At 36.8% G+C, this 17,365-nt stretch overlaps 1 protein-coding gene across 1 annotated transcript in view; it reads left to right on the top strand.

Moving 5' to 3' along the window:
- PTPRN2 (protein tyrosine phosphatase receptor type N2) overlaps positions 1 to 17,365 on the top strand; it is a 647,833-nt gene that overhangs the window by 269,884 nt on the left and 360,584 nt on the right. The window contains 1 exon segment of the mRNA XM_040547991.1: positions 10,075 to 10,161. Within this exon segment, the coding sequence (XP_040403925.1) occupies positions 10,075 to 10,161 (87 nt within the window).

The following is a 17,365-nucleotide window of genomic DNA, read 5'->3' as shown; positions in this document are numbered from 1 at the left end:
CAAAAGTGAAGAAAAAAGAGAAAAAATGAAAAATGAATAAAAAACGCCGTGTCCTTAAAATAAAAGGTCTTCTAAGGTTTTCAGCTTCTCTGAGCTGGAGAAGTGCTGTGATCAGACTCTGAAACCACATCAATGATAAGCCACTTTCACATCATATGTCTTGGCTATTTATATCTGAAGACCTCTGTGCCTCATCCTCCAGAAGACCATGCCAGGGACCCTCTCTTTTCCTCTGTGACAGCACCGGGCCTGGGAGCCCCTTGGGAGCAAAGTGTCTTCTGATGGGATGCATCAGACTCTCCTGGCAGAAAAGCTGCTGCTGCAGCAAAACCACAAGTTGTACCTACCCTCCAAATCAACAGGAGATAAATGGGATGCTCTTCATACCGAGTTTAAGGAGTGTGACTCACAGAGCAAGGGCCAGGGTGTCACTGCAGATTAAGGACTGGTTATGAGATAGGAGAGAAAGATTCGTCATGAACTGCTGCTTCTCAGCATGTAAGAGGGATTAGTGGTACCCCATGGGCAAATTGTCTCTGTTAGGAAGAACTATGGAGGATTTAGAAAAATTCCAGATGGATTTAAATACATTGAGGGATTAAGGAGCACAATGGTAGATGAAATTCAGCTCGAATAAGTGTGACAGAATAATAGACATTAACAAAAATAGTCCTTTGGGGGAAAAAAAAAAAAGATATTCTTAAAACTCCTCGTAGTCTGTGCTCTGAGGCAGTGGAAAATTTTGAAGAGAAGATTTTCTCTGTTTAGATACATGAATCCATTGGCATTGTGGTACATGTTTCCAGACTTGAAAATTTAAAAGAAGGCATGCAAATCCTGAATTAAATAGCCCATTTCTAAAACACAAACCTGTCCAATGTATCACTTTGGTCAAGAATTTAGCAGGAGATTTTAAAAAAGAGAAAGATTTTAGTAAGTAATGAGCACATACATAATCACAGTTATTTGTAGAATCCAGCAATAATCATACTTATTTTTAGAAGGAATATTTTTGGCGCAGGGTATAAAGCAAGAGGGACCAATTCCTGATCTCTCTCCAATCATTTTCTAGGCTGCAGTGTAGTGGGTGTGCATGGTGATAGACTGCATGGCTGGGATTATCATCCCAGTCTGGAAACATGGGGTTTGTGCATTTCACAAGGTGCAAATAAGGAAAAATTGTCACTGTTCTTGTGCCTCTGGAGTCAGATACTGGATCAGCTGGAATCTGTTTTTTTCTTGTGTAACATTCTAATTTATTAGGTCAGGTGTCCCTTCTATTTCTGGGATAGGGTGTTTTGCTACTTTTTGAGTGAGTTCTGGAAAACTGCCAGACCACTGGCAATTTCATAGCAGGCCTCACACCTGTAAGCTTTTCCTCGGGGAATTGAGGCCAATGTTGAATACTGTTACTGGACAACTACCTTAACGTCTTAATTCCTTGACTTTTAGCAGCATGAATGAAACAGTACTCAAGAGGAAAACAAACAAACAAACAAACAAAAAACCTAATGATTTCTGTTTGCCACAGCATTGTTTTTCCCAGGGTAGCTTGCTCCCTAGATAGTCCTTGCAAAGCTGTATCTAAAAAAGCAGTGCTCTCACCCTTCTTCTTTAGAACTTTTCTAGCATTTTCTTGGATTTCATTTTATTTCTTGGTTCTTATTTTTGAACTCTCCTGTTTTTAGTACTGGATTAAGAAAATCAGGCAATAGCATGTCCAAGGTGTTTCAAAATAATCTTCCATCTTGTGCTCCTTGCTACTGCTGAGAAGTGCCTTGAGGTCTGGGGTTAGTACGTACTGCTGGGGATGTGCTCCCTGCAGCAATTGATCCTGCCCCATCAGTGTGGGTGGTTAAAAGGGCTGAAGCTACTGTCACTTATTCAAATAGCCCCCCTCTGCTGGAATTAAACTACTGCATTCATTAGAGAAAATAATAGTAAAACAAAGAGACAGTTCCTCGTGTATCTATAAGTTATTTTGAAGAAGCTCTGAAAGATATCCATACACTCAGAGTCTCATCCCTGTGACCAGAATGTACCCAACATACCTGCTGTTTCCCAGGGACTGAGGGAGGATGGCATCTTGTGCTGGAGCTGGACAGGTTGCTCCTGCCAATTACCCATCACCATCAGCAGGGTGCTTGCTTGCAGCCTAATCAATGCTCTTGCTGCTGCCAAGTGGTTTTAGCAGCTGGAGCAAACTGGTCCTCAGCTTTATTCATTCTAAAGGTGGCCTCTTTAATATTGGACTCTCTAAAGCATTCCATATGGAATTCCAGACTCATTTCTTAACTTTTTTTTTTTTTTTTTTTAAATTTACCTTGTACTAAGGAGACTCTGCTGCATATTAAGAAATTGATACCATTATAGAGCATTGCTCTGTCAATGAAGGGAAGCCTATTTGATGTCAATGCACAGACAGCATTGAAAAATGACCAGGTAGAACTTTGTTAAGTAATTATTTTAAAATAAAGAATGTGTGTATCTTAAAATTCAGTTAAAAAAATAAAAAATTTGTATCTAAGATCAGAACAAAAACAAACAAAACAAAAAGCAAACAAACAAAAAAGAAAACCTTCTACAAAGATGTTCCAGTGTGTTCCTGCTAAGTTGACAGCTGCTTAAAAAAATCTTAGATACAAATGCTCTAATACAGAGGTATGCAGGACCAACAAAATTATGTTTGGCAGCTCAAGTCTTCTCTTTTTCTAGAGAAAAGTACCACCACTAGAAGATGCTGACATTGGTGAACCCTTCTAGGCAATTGTCAGACAAGGTCTTTTGGTAGAATATTTTCTGCTTCACTGAGACATGCCAAAGCAGTTGGTTATTATGAGATCCACCATGTCTAGCAGTCCTGTGCTGAAAGGCACCTTGTGTGAAGTGTATCCTGACTGCCTTTTGCTTATTACTGCAGGGTTAGAAAGTGAAGCAGGAGGTGGAAGAAATCTTACCGGACTTACTCTGAGCAGTTTTTTAACTCCTACATCATCAAGGGTGCTCTGGGTACCAGCCGTAAGAGAGAGCTATCTGTCCATCATCCTCATGATGGCACGGAGGTTAATCTGCAGGCATGGAAGTGACAGGGGAAGGTGGACAAAGTGCAACAGAGAACATAACTGTAACTCACATCACTCAGAAGGAAAAAAAGCTGCTGTCCCAAACGGTTTTTAAGCATATGTGTGTTTTGCATAAGTAAATATTAGAAAAGTTTTTGAAGTAAACATTAGACTAAATCAAAAATCTCTCCTCCCAAAAGTCCTAGGTGCTGCGTTCAGGTTCTGCTTTCCTCCAGCTGAGATGCAGATTCAACCTAACTGAACACAGGTGTAACCACACTTTTGAACCTTCTTCAGGGGAAATAGGTGGAGTGGAGCTGCCGCTGTGCTTGACTTTGGATAGCAAAAGTGAGGCTGTGTGTGAGAGTGGCACTTACCTCCCTAGGAAATGCACTTTCTGATACTGCTTGGAGGGCTGTAGTTAAGCACTCAGGCAACTTTCAGGCTGTAGTCATGCCTGGTAATTTTGGTGCCGTGCTCAGCACTCTTAAAAATGGGCGAACTGGACTTCATTGCTTATGTCCTGATTTAAACAAATTTTAGGTGGATTGAATCCTACCTTACTTAAGATTTCACTGGGGACTAGACTGACATTTGGGTTTAAGGAGTGCAATTCCCTATGTCAGGCCTATTTCTGTACTGTAGATTATTCTTCATTTTTGCAGAAAATGATTCAATTGAACTAATCTGACAGGGCTGACTGGATGTCCATTATAGTGCTGCATTACAATTGCTAAACAGAATATTGGAAGGGCACTAGGTACAGACTGGTAAAGACAATACATAATTTGAATGACGGCACTAAGGGAGAATTTTAAAGTCCAGTAAGTAGGTTTTCAAAGACACTTGGCAGTTGGGAAGAGGAAAAACAAATGAGAGCAACTGCTTGTGAGACTGACATAACCTCAGTGTAACTTTGAGCTACAAGTTGCTCTCCTTGCTGGGAGCAGGCTTGGCAAACGCTAGCAATCAAACCATCTGTATAACTGGATCAGATTTTTCGCAACCAAAATGGATCAATTTATGGGATTGTTTTGACAGGCATGTTGGGAAATACAGAACATACAGTTTTCATCATTGTTTACTTCTGTTTTTCCTCTTGTTCCCTTTGACATTGCCCACTGGCTTTTATTAGAGTCTGAGCTCCATTTAACTCAGCATGCAGAGCTGGACATGCTGCCAGTGTCTGCTCCCTGCAGAACTCCTCCTGTTTCTTCATTTACATGTTACTTCCTTGTTCTTTAACCAGGAGGGGAAGCTTTGAGCCTTGAATGCATAAATCATTAGGTCCAGGTCAAAAACACACAATTCATTATTCAAAATGGTTGTTCTCACTCATCAGATTTCTAGTTTATCTTGGGAATTTATTGGAAATGTGGCATCCATCTGTAGCATTGTTTGGATAATTGTGGCATGAAGCTGACCAGGTCTTGAGATCAGCATCCAATATTCAGCCCTACTCTTTTTGGAATGGTCTAATCGGCCATTTGTGAGGTACATCTGGTCCGTAAAACTGTTGACTCCTACTCCATTTGCCCACAGCAGCCATTTAGCAAGGCTACCAATTCAGCAGCAAGAGAGAAGTTATCTTCCCCTGGATCCAGGTGCTCTAAATATGCTGTAAAATCAGTCAGATGTACTGTAAAGACAGTCAGATCCACTGTGCTGAAAAAGTTTAGAATAATTTTTTTGGTAGGAAAACGAGGGAAGTTTTTATTATAACTAAAAAATAATTTTCAGGTTACTTGGTCTTTGCTACTGTATCGTCTCCTTATTTGGTAGGGAGAAATATGTTTAGCCTTTGGGGACTAATTGTCCTCAATAGTGCAACTCTTTTATTCTTGGATCCAGAAAGCACGCAAGTCAAATGATTAGTCTTTTATTTAACAATACTAGACATCTGACATAGAAAGTTGGTATCATTGCCTTCATTTTACAGATGGCGAAATTGAGGGTCACAAAGATGTCTTGACCAGGGTCACCTGATAGGCCTCTTCCAGATGAAGACATTTTTTTCCTCATTCATCCTTTGTTCAACAGCAGATATTCTCACTAATGTATAAAGTGACTGAAGACAATGGGATTGTTTACGAGTAAAAAAATTGGCTAGCAAAATCCATATGTAGCAATGACTGAGAAGGAAATCACTTAATATGATTGTCCTAGGTCGTGCCAAATTTCTGGAATGAGATTTTAGAAATGACTCCTCATCCCTGTATTTTTCTGGTAAATTGAGCAAATGAAAAGTGAAATATTTAATGGACAATAGCAGAGGAAGATTATAATCCAATGTTCTATTATTTGAATTACCTCTGTAAGTGGATTGTTCCTTAAAATATTTCTGTTTTCATCTCCTTCATTAGAAGGGATTTAGGCATTGGAAGATACGGAATATTATTTTCACCAGGCAATCTAATTTTCCTGTATTCAATGTCCAGTACGATTTGTGGACACATTTTAACAAACAATTAGATAAAGTTGGTCTCCCAAATCTTCTCTTGAGCATTTCAGTGGATTACTTAATTTTCAGAAGTGCTCAACAGTTCACATTAAGGTAAAGGGATATTTATTCCTGCACTTTCATTTAAGATCCATCCCTAAATAAAATAGCTGTATAGCCTCGATCTGCTTTTATTATTAGACAAAACTCCTGATGAAGTTAAAGGGATTCGATTGAATCTCGAGTATCTTAGCACAGACAAGTAGCTATGTATTGGGCTAGTTGTTTTTCACATGCTGAAAATGAATATGGGATTTTTCATAGCTATGTCATGATGTTAAATCATGACATCAGAATCTTGCAATGAGCTGAGGAGTCATTTCATCTGAAGATATGATGAAGTGCTACCATATAATGTTGGCTGTGTTTAGCGGAAAGATAACCCATATGCTCTGGCAGGTATAACTAGTTTAGTACAAGAGCTTTTTGCTGCAAAGTGAGATTAAACAAAAGCAGCAGTGAAATATTTTTCAGATGAGGCTGTTCCAGATTTTAAAACTTTGTATCTATATCAACCCCAAAGGAAATGTTTATACTTCATTCCCCCTTTATTTCTTCATTGTCATTAATCCGTCAAAGTATATTCTACAAATAATATGAGATAGAGATTGTCATCTGAGTGAAACAGAGTTCTGCTACTGGTTCAGTAGGATCTGAATTCGTCAGCTGAAAAATAGTATTTAGGCAAACACTTAAAGAAAGAGATGGTGTTGGAAGACAAAGCAGTAGAAGAAAGTTAGTTGTACGTGAGTTTTGTATACTTTCTGATTCTCCTTTTGTTTTCCAAGCTGTAGAGAACTGGAGCCAGAAAGCTGAAAAGACATATATATAAAACATATAAAAGACAAATATATATAAAGACATATATATATAAATGTAAAGATGTATGACATTTTGTCTTAGTTGCTGTTATTGTACTCAACTGAACACTGGCACAGGTTGCCCAGAGAGATTGTGGAGTCTCTTTCCTTGTAGATCTTCAAAAGCCTCAATCCTGGGCAACCATCTCCAGGTGGCCCTGCTTGAGCAGGGGCTGGACCAGATGACCTCCAGAGGTCCCTTCCAGACTCAGCCCTTCTGCGATTCTGTGATCTTAACACAGTTAACTTGAAAACCTAATGTAAGCACTATCTTGAGATCTCTGCCAGCAACAGCCACATCATCATCCAACAGCTTATTTTTTCTAAGGCCAAAATCTAGACTGGATGTGATCAGAAACTTCAAAAGCAATCCAAAAAAATAAAAATAAAAAAAAAAAATGGAATGGCAAAATCAAGGACTGTTAAAGACACGACAGGAGACATTATTTTTCTTTGACAAGAAAGGATTAGACAGTCTCAAGAGAGCTTGCAAAGCATCAATAGCACCCACAGGTAGGTCTTGCTACTTTTCTTTTTCCAGGGCCCTTGACCCTCTCTCACTTTAAGGAACTGAAATCACTAGCTTAACAGTTCAAATAAAGTCATGGGAATCCTATCCCAATCTTTCTCCCAAGTCTTTGGTCTTGATAAAATAATTTTATCATCATGATTGAATCCAAAGAGTCTTTCTACTGTTACAATTTCTGTCCGTACTATTTGTTCCTTATCCAAACCACTATTTATTTCTTTTTTGTCTTTGCTACTTGATTTATGTAACACTTTGCTTCTATTAATTCTGTAGTAGATGAACCCTTACGATCAATAGAGGAATCATATTCATGAAAAATGACACTGATATTTCTCAGTTTTTCTCAGCTTTGTAATACAGAAACTTCTTTCCATGTAGGGCTGAATCAAGCAAGCAGAAAACCAAGCACAGTACACGAAAGATCCCATCTAACAACTGCTCCACGTGTACTGTGTGCTTGCACCAGGGGGGTATGGGAGGACTGTGTGCTGGAGGACAGGTGATGTTTGCAAATTGTGTTCTGGTAACAGTCCTTAAATAAAGCTGATCAGATGGGTGATGTGGATGTACAGAGCTGTCACAATGTAGGCTAGTCTTCTTTATGCTGTGCTGGTGGGAACGGTGTACTCGCTCGGCATAAGCCAATCTAGAGGCGATCACCTCTACAAGCATACACTGTGTAACACTGAGCAAAATGCAACATGAATTAAAGCAGGAGGGAAATAAAGTGTGGATAATGATGTTGTGGCATTTTTAGAGAAAGATTTTGAATATTCAGCTCATCTACAGCAAAACTGTCAAAGAACTGTAATAAGCAGTAAAAGTATATGGCAGCGTTTAGAAGTTGGAAAAATAATATTGGAAAGTACTCTGGCATGTTACTCATTCTTGATGTGAGTCCTCAAATGTGGTAGTGTGATCAATAATAGTACTGGTACCAAAGAGGATAATAGATAGCAGCATGCCTTTGTAAAGTACACAGGTACCAGTTCTGAAGCTCTGCTGTGCTGTTATGAATGATGGTTTCTTAGCCTGACATACTCTATGTGAGCTTGTGAGCCTGTGTGCCTTAGTTTGCTATTGGATGAAAATTACTAAGACTGCTGCTGGATGCCCAGGCTTGTAAAAGAATGGCTTTCCAACACCATTTTCTTTCTCATTTTCTCTCCTGCATTCTTGCTGTGTTGTAGCATTCAAATGCTCTGATTGCATCCCACATTACTGTTACTACTTTGGCTTGTAGCGGCATACCTTGTTTTTGAGGTTGGAGATAGCTTTTGCAGGGAAGGAGGGGGTAAGCGGGGAATGGGAGGTTGAGCTTTTACAAATAAGACTCCCTTGGTTAAAAATGACACCAATGTATGCAGCAGACTTTCCCTGCACCTCTGTGTATACTTGCTATTACAGTAAAAGCCCACTTGCTGACACCAATCATTTCCGTAAAATTTAAGCCAACATCTTTGGGAGAAAAGATTTAATTAACACATAAGCCCCTGAGTCACTATGACAATCTGCTTTCATAGTGATGGGAATAATCACATTTCTACCCACTGTCAGTCCTTGAAATATAGAGGTTTTATGAATAATCTATAGTACATTTTTTTCCTTACAGAAACAATCAGATTCTTTTGTTACTTTCAGACAAGAACATTTCTGTCTCAGACATCTAGAAAAACTCTAAATTTATCTGGTGCCTTGAGGGGCTACCTCTGCCTGTGTGACAGGAGGTCTCTTGAGCATTTTGGGTTAGTAGCATGAAGGGAGGCTGAGCAATTCCATCCTAACCAAGATCCATGAGACATCCCATTATTTAAACAGAGGTGCCCTTAGGGCAGGGTATGCAGAACCCAGTGCAAATAAATAAATAAATAAACAGTACTCATTGCAGACAATAAATAAATTTGTGGCCATGATTACAATGCTATAAAATTGGATTCAAAAACTTTCGGTGTGAAGCAGAAATAATAACCTAGGTACAGAGCTTTGAAAAATCTTTCCCCCCTTAGTCCAGTTGAAAAGATCACGTCTAACAGTACGTACTTTTTTGACACCTCCTTCTCCTACTTGTTATAAACCCTTGAAGGAAAAATACAGAACCTTGTTTCCCCTGGGTTAGCTTCATCTAAGTTGTTTCTGATTTAAAGTGGCATAAGTCAGATAAGTATCAGGCTTGTAAGGTTTAATTTTATGAGTGTTGGGGCTTGAGAATAATTCTATAATCACAATTTAGAGCATGTTGTATCTTTTTCTCACTAGAAACTGAGATATTTTCTTTTCTTTTTACTTTCTTAATACTTTTGTATTTGGTTTCACAGTACTGAACAACAGTTAAACAAGTTATGATCTGTCTATTAGGGACAACATTCATAACATTTGTAGAGTGGTAGCAACTCTAATAACCTGATTTTTTATAAATACAAATTTTGAATCTAGATAAGTGCTTTTTTAAATGATAGCAGTCCTCTTGTGTTATGCTTGATTGCAACCTGTTTTCTAAATTAAAAAATGTAAATGTGGCATTGACAAAGGTTAAAAAGATTTACAGTGGGTTCTGTCTGCAGTGCATACACACACCAAATCAAATCCTATGTATCTAATCAGTGTCCTCTGGACTGTGTGCCTTGCTCCATTGTTTACTCTCAAATCCATAATAATTTTGTATCCTTTCACTGGGCAAAGATTCATTTTAAAAACTAATGAATTTAAAAATATGCTTTTCCCTTGTCCATTTGATACTGAGTCACAATTTGACTTTCATTGTTTGTTTCCCTCCTTGTCTCATCAATCCTTTTCTCTCTTTCTGTCCTTTTACTTTATTACATTTTTTATTGAGGACTGAGATGAACTGGTTGCTGCATCATGGGCCCATTACACTTCCTAACAATTCCATTTACACCTTATTGTTTGTCTTATTGCTGGAAAATTCAGGTGATTCATCATGCCTGAAGAAGCACCTGATCCCAATTCCCTTGATATCACGATCACTATGTGACAGGAATACAGTTAGTGGTGGCTTTCAGGCTCTAAGAGGCCAAGGTGATAACTCTTTTGGGACTTTTAGCCTCTCAAGTATTGATGAGTTCCATTTTCGTAACGGTCTGTTTTCTTGCTCCCTTTCAACAGCCCCCTGAGTGTGGAAAAGGGCTTGGAGTTAATAAAGGAAGTGGCAGATCTCCTGAAGCTGCAGATGAGTGCCTTCGATGATGTCAAGTATGTACATGGAATTTGGTCCTTTTTACTTTATTGGATTTCTTATTATTTTTGAATGATTTGTCTTACAAGGAAATAACTACCCTTTAATGTCAAAATTAATGAGAGCATGTGAGAGAAAAAAAGAATATTGGGATGATTTTTGTAATGTCTCCTACATACAGTTAGGAACAAATTATTTATTAAACATTATAAAGACTGAAATAACCCTATGCTCCCACAGGGAAAAAACAGTCTATTCAAAGTGCTGTAAAAATATTACTATCTTATTTAACAGGATCTGGGTAAGGCAAGTATTGTGAAGGGTCATCATACCCAGTGTTGCTGAGGGGGAAACAACATGGGTTGTTCCCAACAGATGGAGAAGAACTTCAGTCCCTGGATTTCAGTCTGGCATGTGGCACAACAGGTCATGACTCCTAGCCAGCTACTCATTTAACAAGTCACAGGGAGTTCAGCTATGCTGAGAACCCGTTTTTCTTTGTATTATCTGTACTGATAAATGTTCTGCATGTTAATCACCTAAGCTACGAGCTTATGATTTACCATACCTGGTAAAAAAAAAAAATTAGATTGGGATTTTCTTCAAACACTTTGGTAGGAGCATTTACTTTGCAAAATTTTACTCCTTCCTTTGTAAAACAGAAAGTAAAAATAGTTTGATAGAGAAGTAACGGAAAAGAAGGGTCAGCTATCGGTGGCTTGTGACAGCTTGCTAGAAAAGAAGTCATAACTTGGTTCACAGAAAATGACCGATTTTTGTGTAACATCCAGTTTCTGCCTGTGTTTCAGAGTGTTTGGGGTTGCTTGCTTTTCCCCATGAGTCGTGTTGCTGAAGGGCATTGTCTTTCTCAGCCTTACTTGTGCTTTTGCTTAACCTTCATCTCCAGTGAATATAATTCATCATTTAATGCTATGTTTTAAGCAATAGTCTGAAGATGTTGCATCTTTGCGGGAAGAGTTTATTATTAATCAGGAAAAAAAAGATCTACCCCTTCTATATCTGAATATATGGTGGGAAATGGGTTACTGGTGAGAGTCTTTTTAGAAATCTGACAAATACAAGGCATATAAAGTTTAGCTGTTTAGAAGGAAAATATTCACATATTTAGTTTTTTAGAGCTATTCTTTGCATTGCTGAATGACTTTTTACTTGTATTTTATGAAAAGTACTTTTTATGAAAACTGAGTTTTGTAATTACAAAAAATGACAATATTTTATGGCTTTCCTTATAAAAAGAATCTGCAACCTTGAATTTGAATACTAGCAGATAAATCAATGTCTGCTGTACATTTAAAGGGATAATTCCATGGAACAAGTTCTCTGCTGGAATCAATGGGTTCTGCTTCATTAACTTCATTCATTTACAGTACAAGAGCACTTTCACCTACCTTTCTAATTGTTAGCATAAAGCCTTTTGGTTATTTTTTTATCATTTGATAAATCACAACAACATTGCAATTGGCAAGCTGTAGATTCATTCTCTAATGGAAAATATCCCTCCAGTGAAATAGCAAGCTATGAAAAACCTTTTTCTTTTCTTTAATATGTGACTTTAGGGAAGCTGCTTATTTTGCATCCATTAACATACAGTCATATGACAGTACCAAAATTACTGGTATAGCATGGTCAGTATTTTAAAATTGTGTTATGAATGGTGATAATTCTGAACAGGACAGGAGTATTTTGTCTATCAGCACAACGCTTTCATCAGTTTTTATTATATCTGTAAAAGGTTATCCCAAATCCCAAGTTAGGGAAGAATTTGTCCAAAATAAATGGTATTTACTCAAGAAAATGAGGTGCTTTGACTCAGGTCAGGGAACCCCTCAGAGGGGTTTCAGGAAAGACTTGATGTCATGGTTATTCCTTATCCATCTTTGACATATTGAAGGATGAGAATGAGACCTCTCAGGAAATATTTTATTAGCTTTCTTTTTCTCACGGATTAATTTAAAAAAAAAAAAAAGTATCAATAAGCTCGAGATCAAAGATTTATAAAGGAAATGGGAAAATAAAAACTATTTTAGTTTGAACTCTGACCCGAGTATGAGCTTGGATTAAAATTCTCAACTCTCTTAGTCTTCCAGGAATTCTGAACAGGAAGAGACAATATAGGGCTGAAAATTTTAGACTATTGCAAAGATTTCAGATTAAAGTCATTTTAATGAGAACCAGAGAGTTAATTTCAGAGTACAAACAAAGCAATCATATTCAATAGTAATAGTGTAAGAAGAACTGAGGACAGAGGATGAGTTATTTTAAAGTGTTAAGTTCTTTTAAAGCTCTTTAAATTCTCAAATAAAATGTTCTTGTCCTTTTCTCTGAAATAAAAAAAAAAAAAAAAGTGATTTAAAAGGTACTGCTTTGCAAATACATTACAGCATTTACTTAGTTTTGTCTGCAAATATCTTTCATTCTTCCTTATATATATATATATTTTTTTTTTGTCTGCCTTGGAGTTTGGCTAAGAGAACAGTAGCTTTTGCCACGGGTTTTTACCGATTCCCGTGTTCTTGATTTTAGTTGATGCATGGTAGTAATCAGCTTATCTTCTCTTCTCTTTCACAATCCTGCCAGCTTTAACCGATGGCCTGCAATTCACAGTGTAGCCTCGGGCTTGGCTCCCAGAGTGTTCAGTCCACTTCTACAGTTGGTTTGTTGTCAAGTTTGCATTGACATAAACTTTGCTCACCCTGTGAAGCAGATGATTGGGAATAGATTTGGAGAATACATAATTAGAAATACTTCAACATTGAAGAAAAGATCCAACATGCTAGCTGTCACTTTTGGATACAGCCTGAATCTTTATGGAAGTAATAGTTATGCTTAATATGTTTTGTTAATGGTTATGTAGCTGTCAAATAAATTCCATTATTTCTTATTACATCATTAGAGACCATTAAAAGGATATTAGCATGCTGATGTAATTATGCAAGCAGACGTAAAATGACTATAGTTATGATTTTAAAATCTAATTATGGGTGTCCAATGCCTGTGGTGATTGATTGTTGGACTCGTGTCATGGATTGAAGTCAGATGGGTGGTAGTGCTAGGAGAGTTTGTATTTATTTAAAAAATAATTTTACCACTGCAATCTGCAACATTGACCTTCTTCCTGTAATTACAGTTCTTCACACATTATAGAATAAACTTACAAACACAAGAGATTATCAACAAAAGTCCAAATATAATAAAACTACTGAAATCTGTTAGCTCAGCTGTGAAGGTAGTGGAAATCAGAATCTATAATCAAAGACACTGGGTTAGAACACACATGACTTTGCGTTCTCAGAGGAATACAAATCATTTTTATGCTCTTATGTAAAGTTTTCATACTTGGGATATTTACTGAGAACATTGCTAATGGAAGGGGTTCAGCTCAATTTAGCTGAATACCTTTACATAGAAAGAAAGCACATTGTTCTGATGTCATAGTATTTCAGACTGTATATCCTACCATTCTCAGCCTCCAGCTAAAAGTGAAATTTTCTGCTGAATATTTCATCCTTTGATGGATATTGCAGTAATACTGTGTTTTTTTTCTTCCTTATTATTTCTCTCTTTAGACTTATATGTTTTTCCCTATTGCCATTGAAGATCTCTTACTGTCCGTGTCTCTATTTTCCAGTTTTGTTCTACTGCTTTAGCTTCCTTCACCTGTACATCTTAATGGACAGTACTCAAAGAACTGTCCTCCCAGGAGAGGTGATAACTTGACGAAGAAGTGTGCCATAATTTTTCAATGGAAAACCTGTAGTAGAACACCCTGTATTCCTTCCATAAAAACATTAACGTTTATCTACTACCATTGTTTTGAAGTGTAACACTAATTGTCTATATATGTCATTTTGGGGATGAACAGGATACTTATGCTAAATTTCAAGTGCTAATGTAAACAGATTTTGAAAGCTGATTCTAATTATCTAATATGAACTGGATTGCAAAGCCATAAAATTTAACCAATATATTCCTTATCATGTACAGTTTGCATGTGTGTCGTATATCCAAGGCGAAGTTAAGAAAACACATCACCAAGCTTTCAGTGTCTAGAGCTCAAACTCAGAAGCCTCAAGTTGGTTGTTTGGCTTTCACCTGATTGTTTTCCCCATCCACACTGAGACTAGAGATGAACTCAGTGTTTTAGCTGAATAGTATATTATATGAAAAATGAAAATTCAGGTTAACTGAAGCTACGTATGAAAACTGTATGGAAGCTTCAGCTGGCAAACACCTTTCAAAACTTCTAGCAGCCACAGCAGTGTGGTTTGACATTTTGAAAGTAAAATGCTATAATTTTTCAATTCAAGGTAATGACTCATTTCAAAATTTAATTATGTTTGGCTTATAAGGCAAATGCAAAATAAACAAAAGCATTGATTTCGGACTGAACTCAAGTGATTGTGTTTTTGTTTTTTTTTTTTTGTTTTTTTTTTCTTTTTTTTTCTTTTTAAATACAAGTCTTTCAATAATGACTAATTATGATATAGTCTTGAAATACTTGATAATATCTTTTTTTTTTTTTTTTTCAGACCTCTGTCTTACTCCATATGCAGGAAATAAAATGCTCAGTTAATGAGCAGCTCTTCAATGTTCCATTTTATCCTCATTGTTCAATGTGTGGCTTCAGGCTTTATTTACTGCACATTATTCAAATCCTGCTCTGAGGTCAGAAAATCCATTTCTGCTTGTTGTTTTTTGTTCTGTTCTGTTTGTTTGTTTGGTTTGGTTTGGTTTCCTATAGTGCTTTTCACTAGGCTATCAAAACGTTTGACTAACATAAATTGATACACTTAGCTTACATGAGATATGGTGTATTATAAGGACCATACGGAACTGGCATTTATGCATGAAAAGATTAATGTCATAGTATCTACTAATTCAAGGTGTCCAGTCCAATGGCATTGAGTATAGCTTATACAGCCTCTTCTGTGAAGATCTTCACATGTTGAGACACAAGTCCTGTTGGCTTCAGTTACCATTCTAAGTGCTCAGCAGTCCCAGAACTCAGCTGTCAATTTAGACAATGCTATCTGCTTCCATAAAAAAAAAAATAAATAAATGCCTGAAATGACTTGGCTTCAAATGAACTGAGTCTGAATCTGAATCTGAGGCAGAACTGGATGGTACCAGCAGAATTCAAGATAATGATAGACCTTTACATCCTCATACCTGGTTTGCAAAATACTACCTGAGGTCTGCCAGCAATGACGTTGAGGCCCCTTGGAATATATATATATATTTTTTCTCTAGCACTTGATCGCCATTCATTAGGAATATTATTGGAAAACAAAACAAAACAAACAAACAAAAAAAAAAACACCACTTTGAAGAGAAAAGCTGCATCTGTAGATACAAAATAAGTCAAGATTGATTTTTCCTTTTATACTGTGGCATGTCCATAGCATCAGCTATGTTTTTAAGTAGTTCTATATAAACAGTGATCTAACAAAAGATTGAATTTGGGTGGTCATCATGAGGGCAGCTGTGAACACATTCTTGCTATACTTAAAATCTGTTTCCAAGTAGTGTGATTAGAGACACTCTCCACCTCCTCTTCAAAGAAAAGGTCTCACATAGCCAAACAGTACCTATCATTATCTTTGTTCATAGGAAGGGCTGGAACGGTTGGGCTGGAATAATACAATCTGAAAAGCCAGTGAACCATCCCTGTAAAAAGAACTTGGACTAAGGAAGGTGTTTGAAAATCAAACCAAGTGGTGAAAGTTCGGAAAAGCTTTAAATGTGTTCAAATCAGAAGTGTTGAGTAGGCACGCTGATGAGTGGAGCTCCCAGCCTCACCTATTATGAACACATGCATTGGTTGTAGTGTCCTAATCGTGCTGTATAGGTTTTGTTCATTGTTTGTCATGTTTGTCATATTTTTCTAACACCTGAAAAACTCAATCAGCCAGTTAATCATATTCAGTCATCCAGAACCTAAACACTGGAACAGTACTTGGTATTTTCACTTCATCATGCAGATGGATTATGACATTTGGTATATGTACACTCTAAATGTGAACATCTCAGGAAATTGTCGGTAGCTTAAAAGGCAGGATAGTGTGATGGAGGCTTATTTAACCTGGTGAGCTGTAGTGGGACAGGCAGCACAGTGTCTTCTTAGGTTTCTTTCTCTTTTGGTTTCGGCCTGTAGCATGCAAACTTCACTCTGCTGTAGAAGCTCTCCATGATTCATTTTTTCCATGACTCAGTATGATTAATTTTTTCTTTATGTTGGACACCTGTGGGTGAATCTTCTTGCAAAGTTTTTTTTCTAGATTGGCAGATTTTGCCATCTATACCATTTAGATTTACTACAGAGAGGAATTTTCAAAATACTGTGCTTATGAAAAAAACATACAGTCCATCCTGTTCTCCTTTATGGTGCTGTAGTATACGATAGCCTAGCAATAGGTTGAATTTTTATCTGCATTGCATTGCATTTATTGTCCAGATATTAAGCAACATTTTTATTTCAGTTTGAACTCTACTATGCCTGGTTTCAATAAAAAAATACCTTTCAAAAAAAATTGAAAAATATTTGTCATCTATTCCTTGATTTTAAATAGCAAACCAACAGACTAAGGCTATTTGGCATTATCTTGTTTAAAATGTTATAAAAGCATAACTCAGAAATAATGGTACCACTTTTATTCAAACTTGACTTCTTCTACAGATTTAATGAGTCTGGAAAACAAATTGTCTGAAAAACGTACTGCTGTAACTCATTGTATGCAGGCTTTTATAAGAAATTACATTGTGTTTTCTGGTACATATTGTCTTATTTGACAACTAATTTATAATATAAAGATGCATCAATTTTTAAAGAAATGAGGATAAGGAAACAAAAATAAGGTGGAAGTTTCAACTCTGCATTCCTTTACTTAAAAATGAGTGATTTCTCAGCCTTAGCAATATATTAGTCTTGTGGCTTTTTCCCCTGAGGTATAATATGTTTTGTGTGCTTTTCTTTAATAAATGTGCATATAACCAAGATCATTTTGCCTTATCCGCTGTAACTTTCCTGCTAGAAAAATATAAAAATATATTAAAATAACAAGAAGGATTTTGGCCTGCAGCATTTTGTGAATTCTAGGTGACAGAATAGAAAGACCATAAAAATCTATAGAGACTCTTATAAATAAAAATATACTAAGTTTGGCTTTCCATTACAACATTTAATCTAATTAAATCAGAGGA

Source organism: Cygnus olor, chromosome 2 (genome assembly GCF_009769625.2).
Source record: "Cygnus olor isolate bCygOlo1 chromosome 2, bCygOlo1.pri.v2, whole genome shotgun sequence".
In the NCBI taxonomy this organism is placed as follows: Eukaryota; Metazoa; Chordata; class Aves; order Anseriformes; family Anatidae; genus Cygnus; species Cygnus olor.
This window is presented reverse-complemented; position numbering and strand designations above follow the sequence as displayed.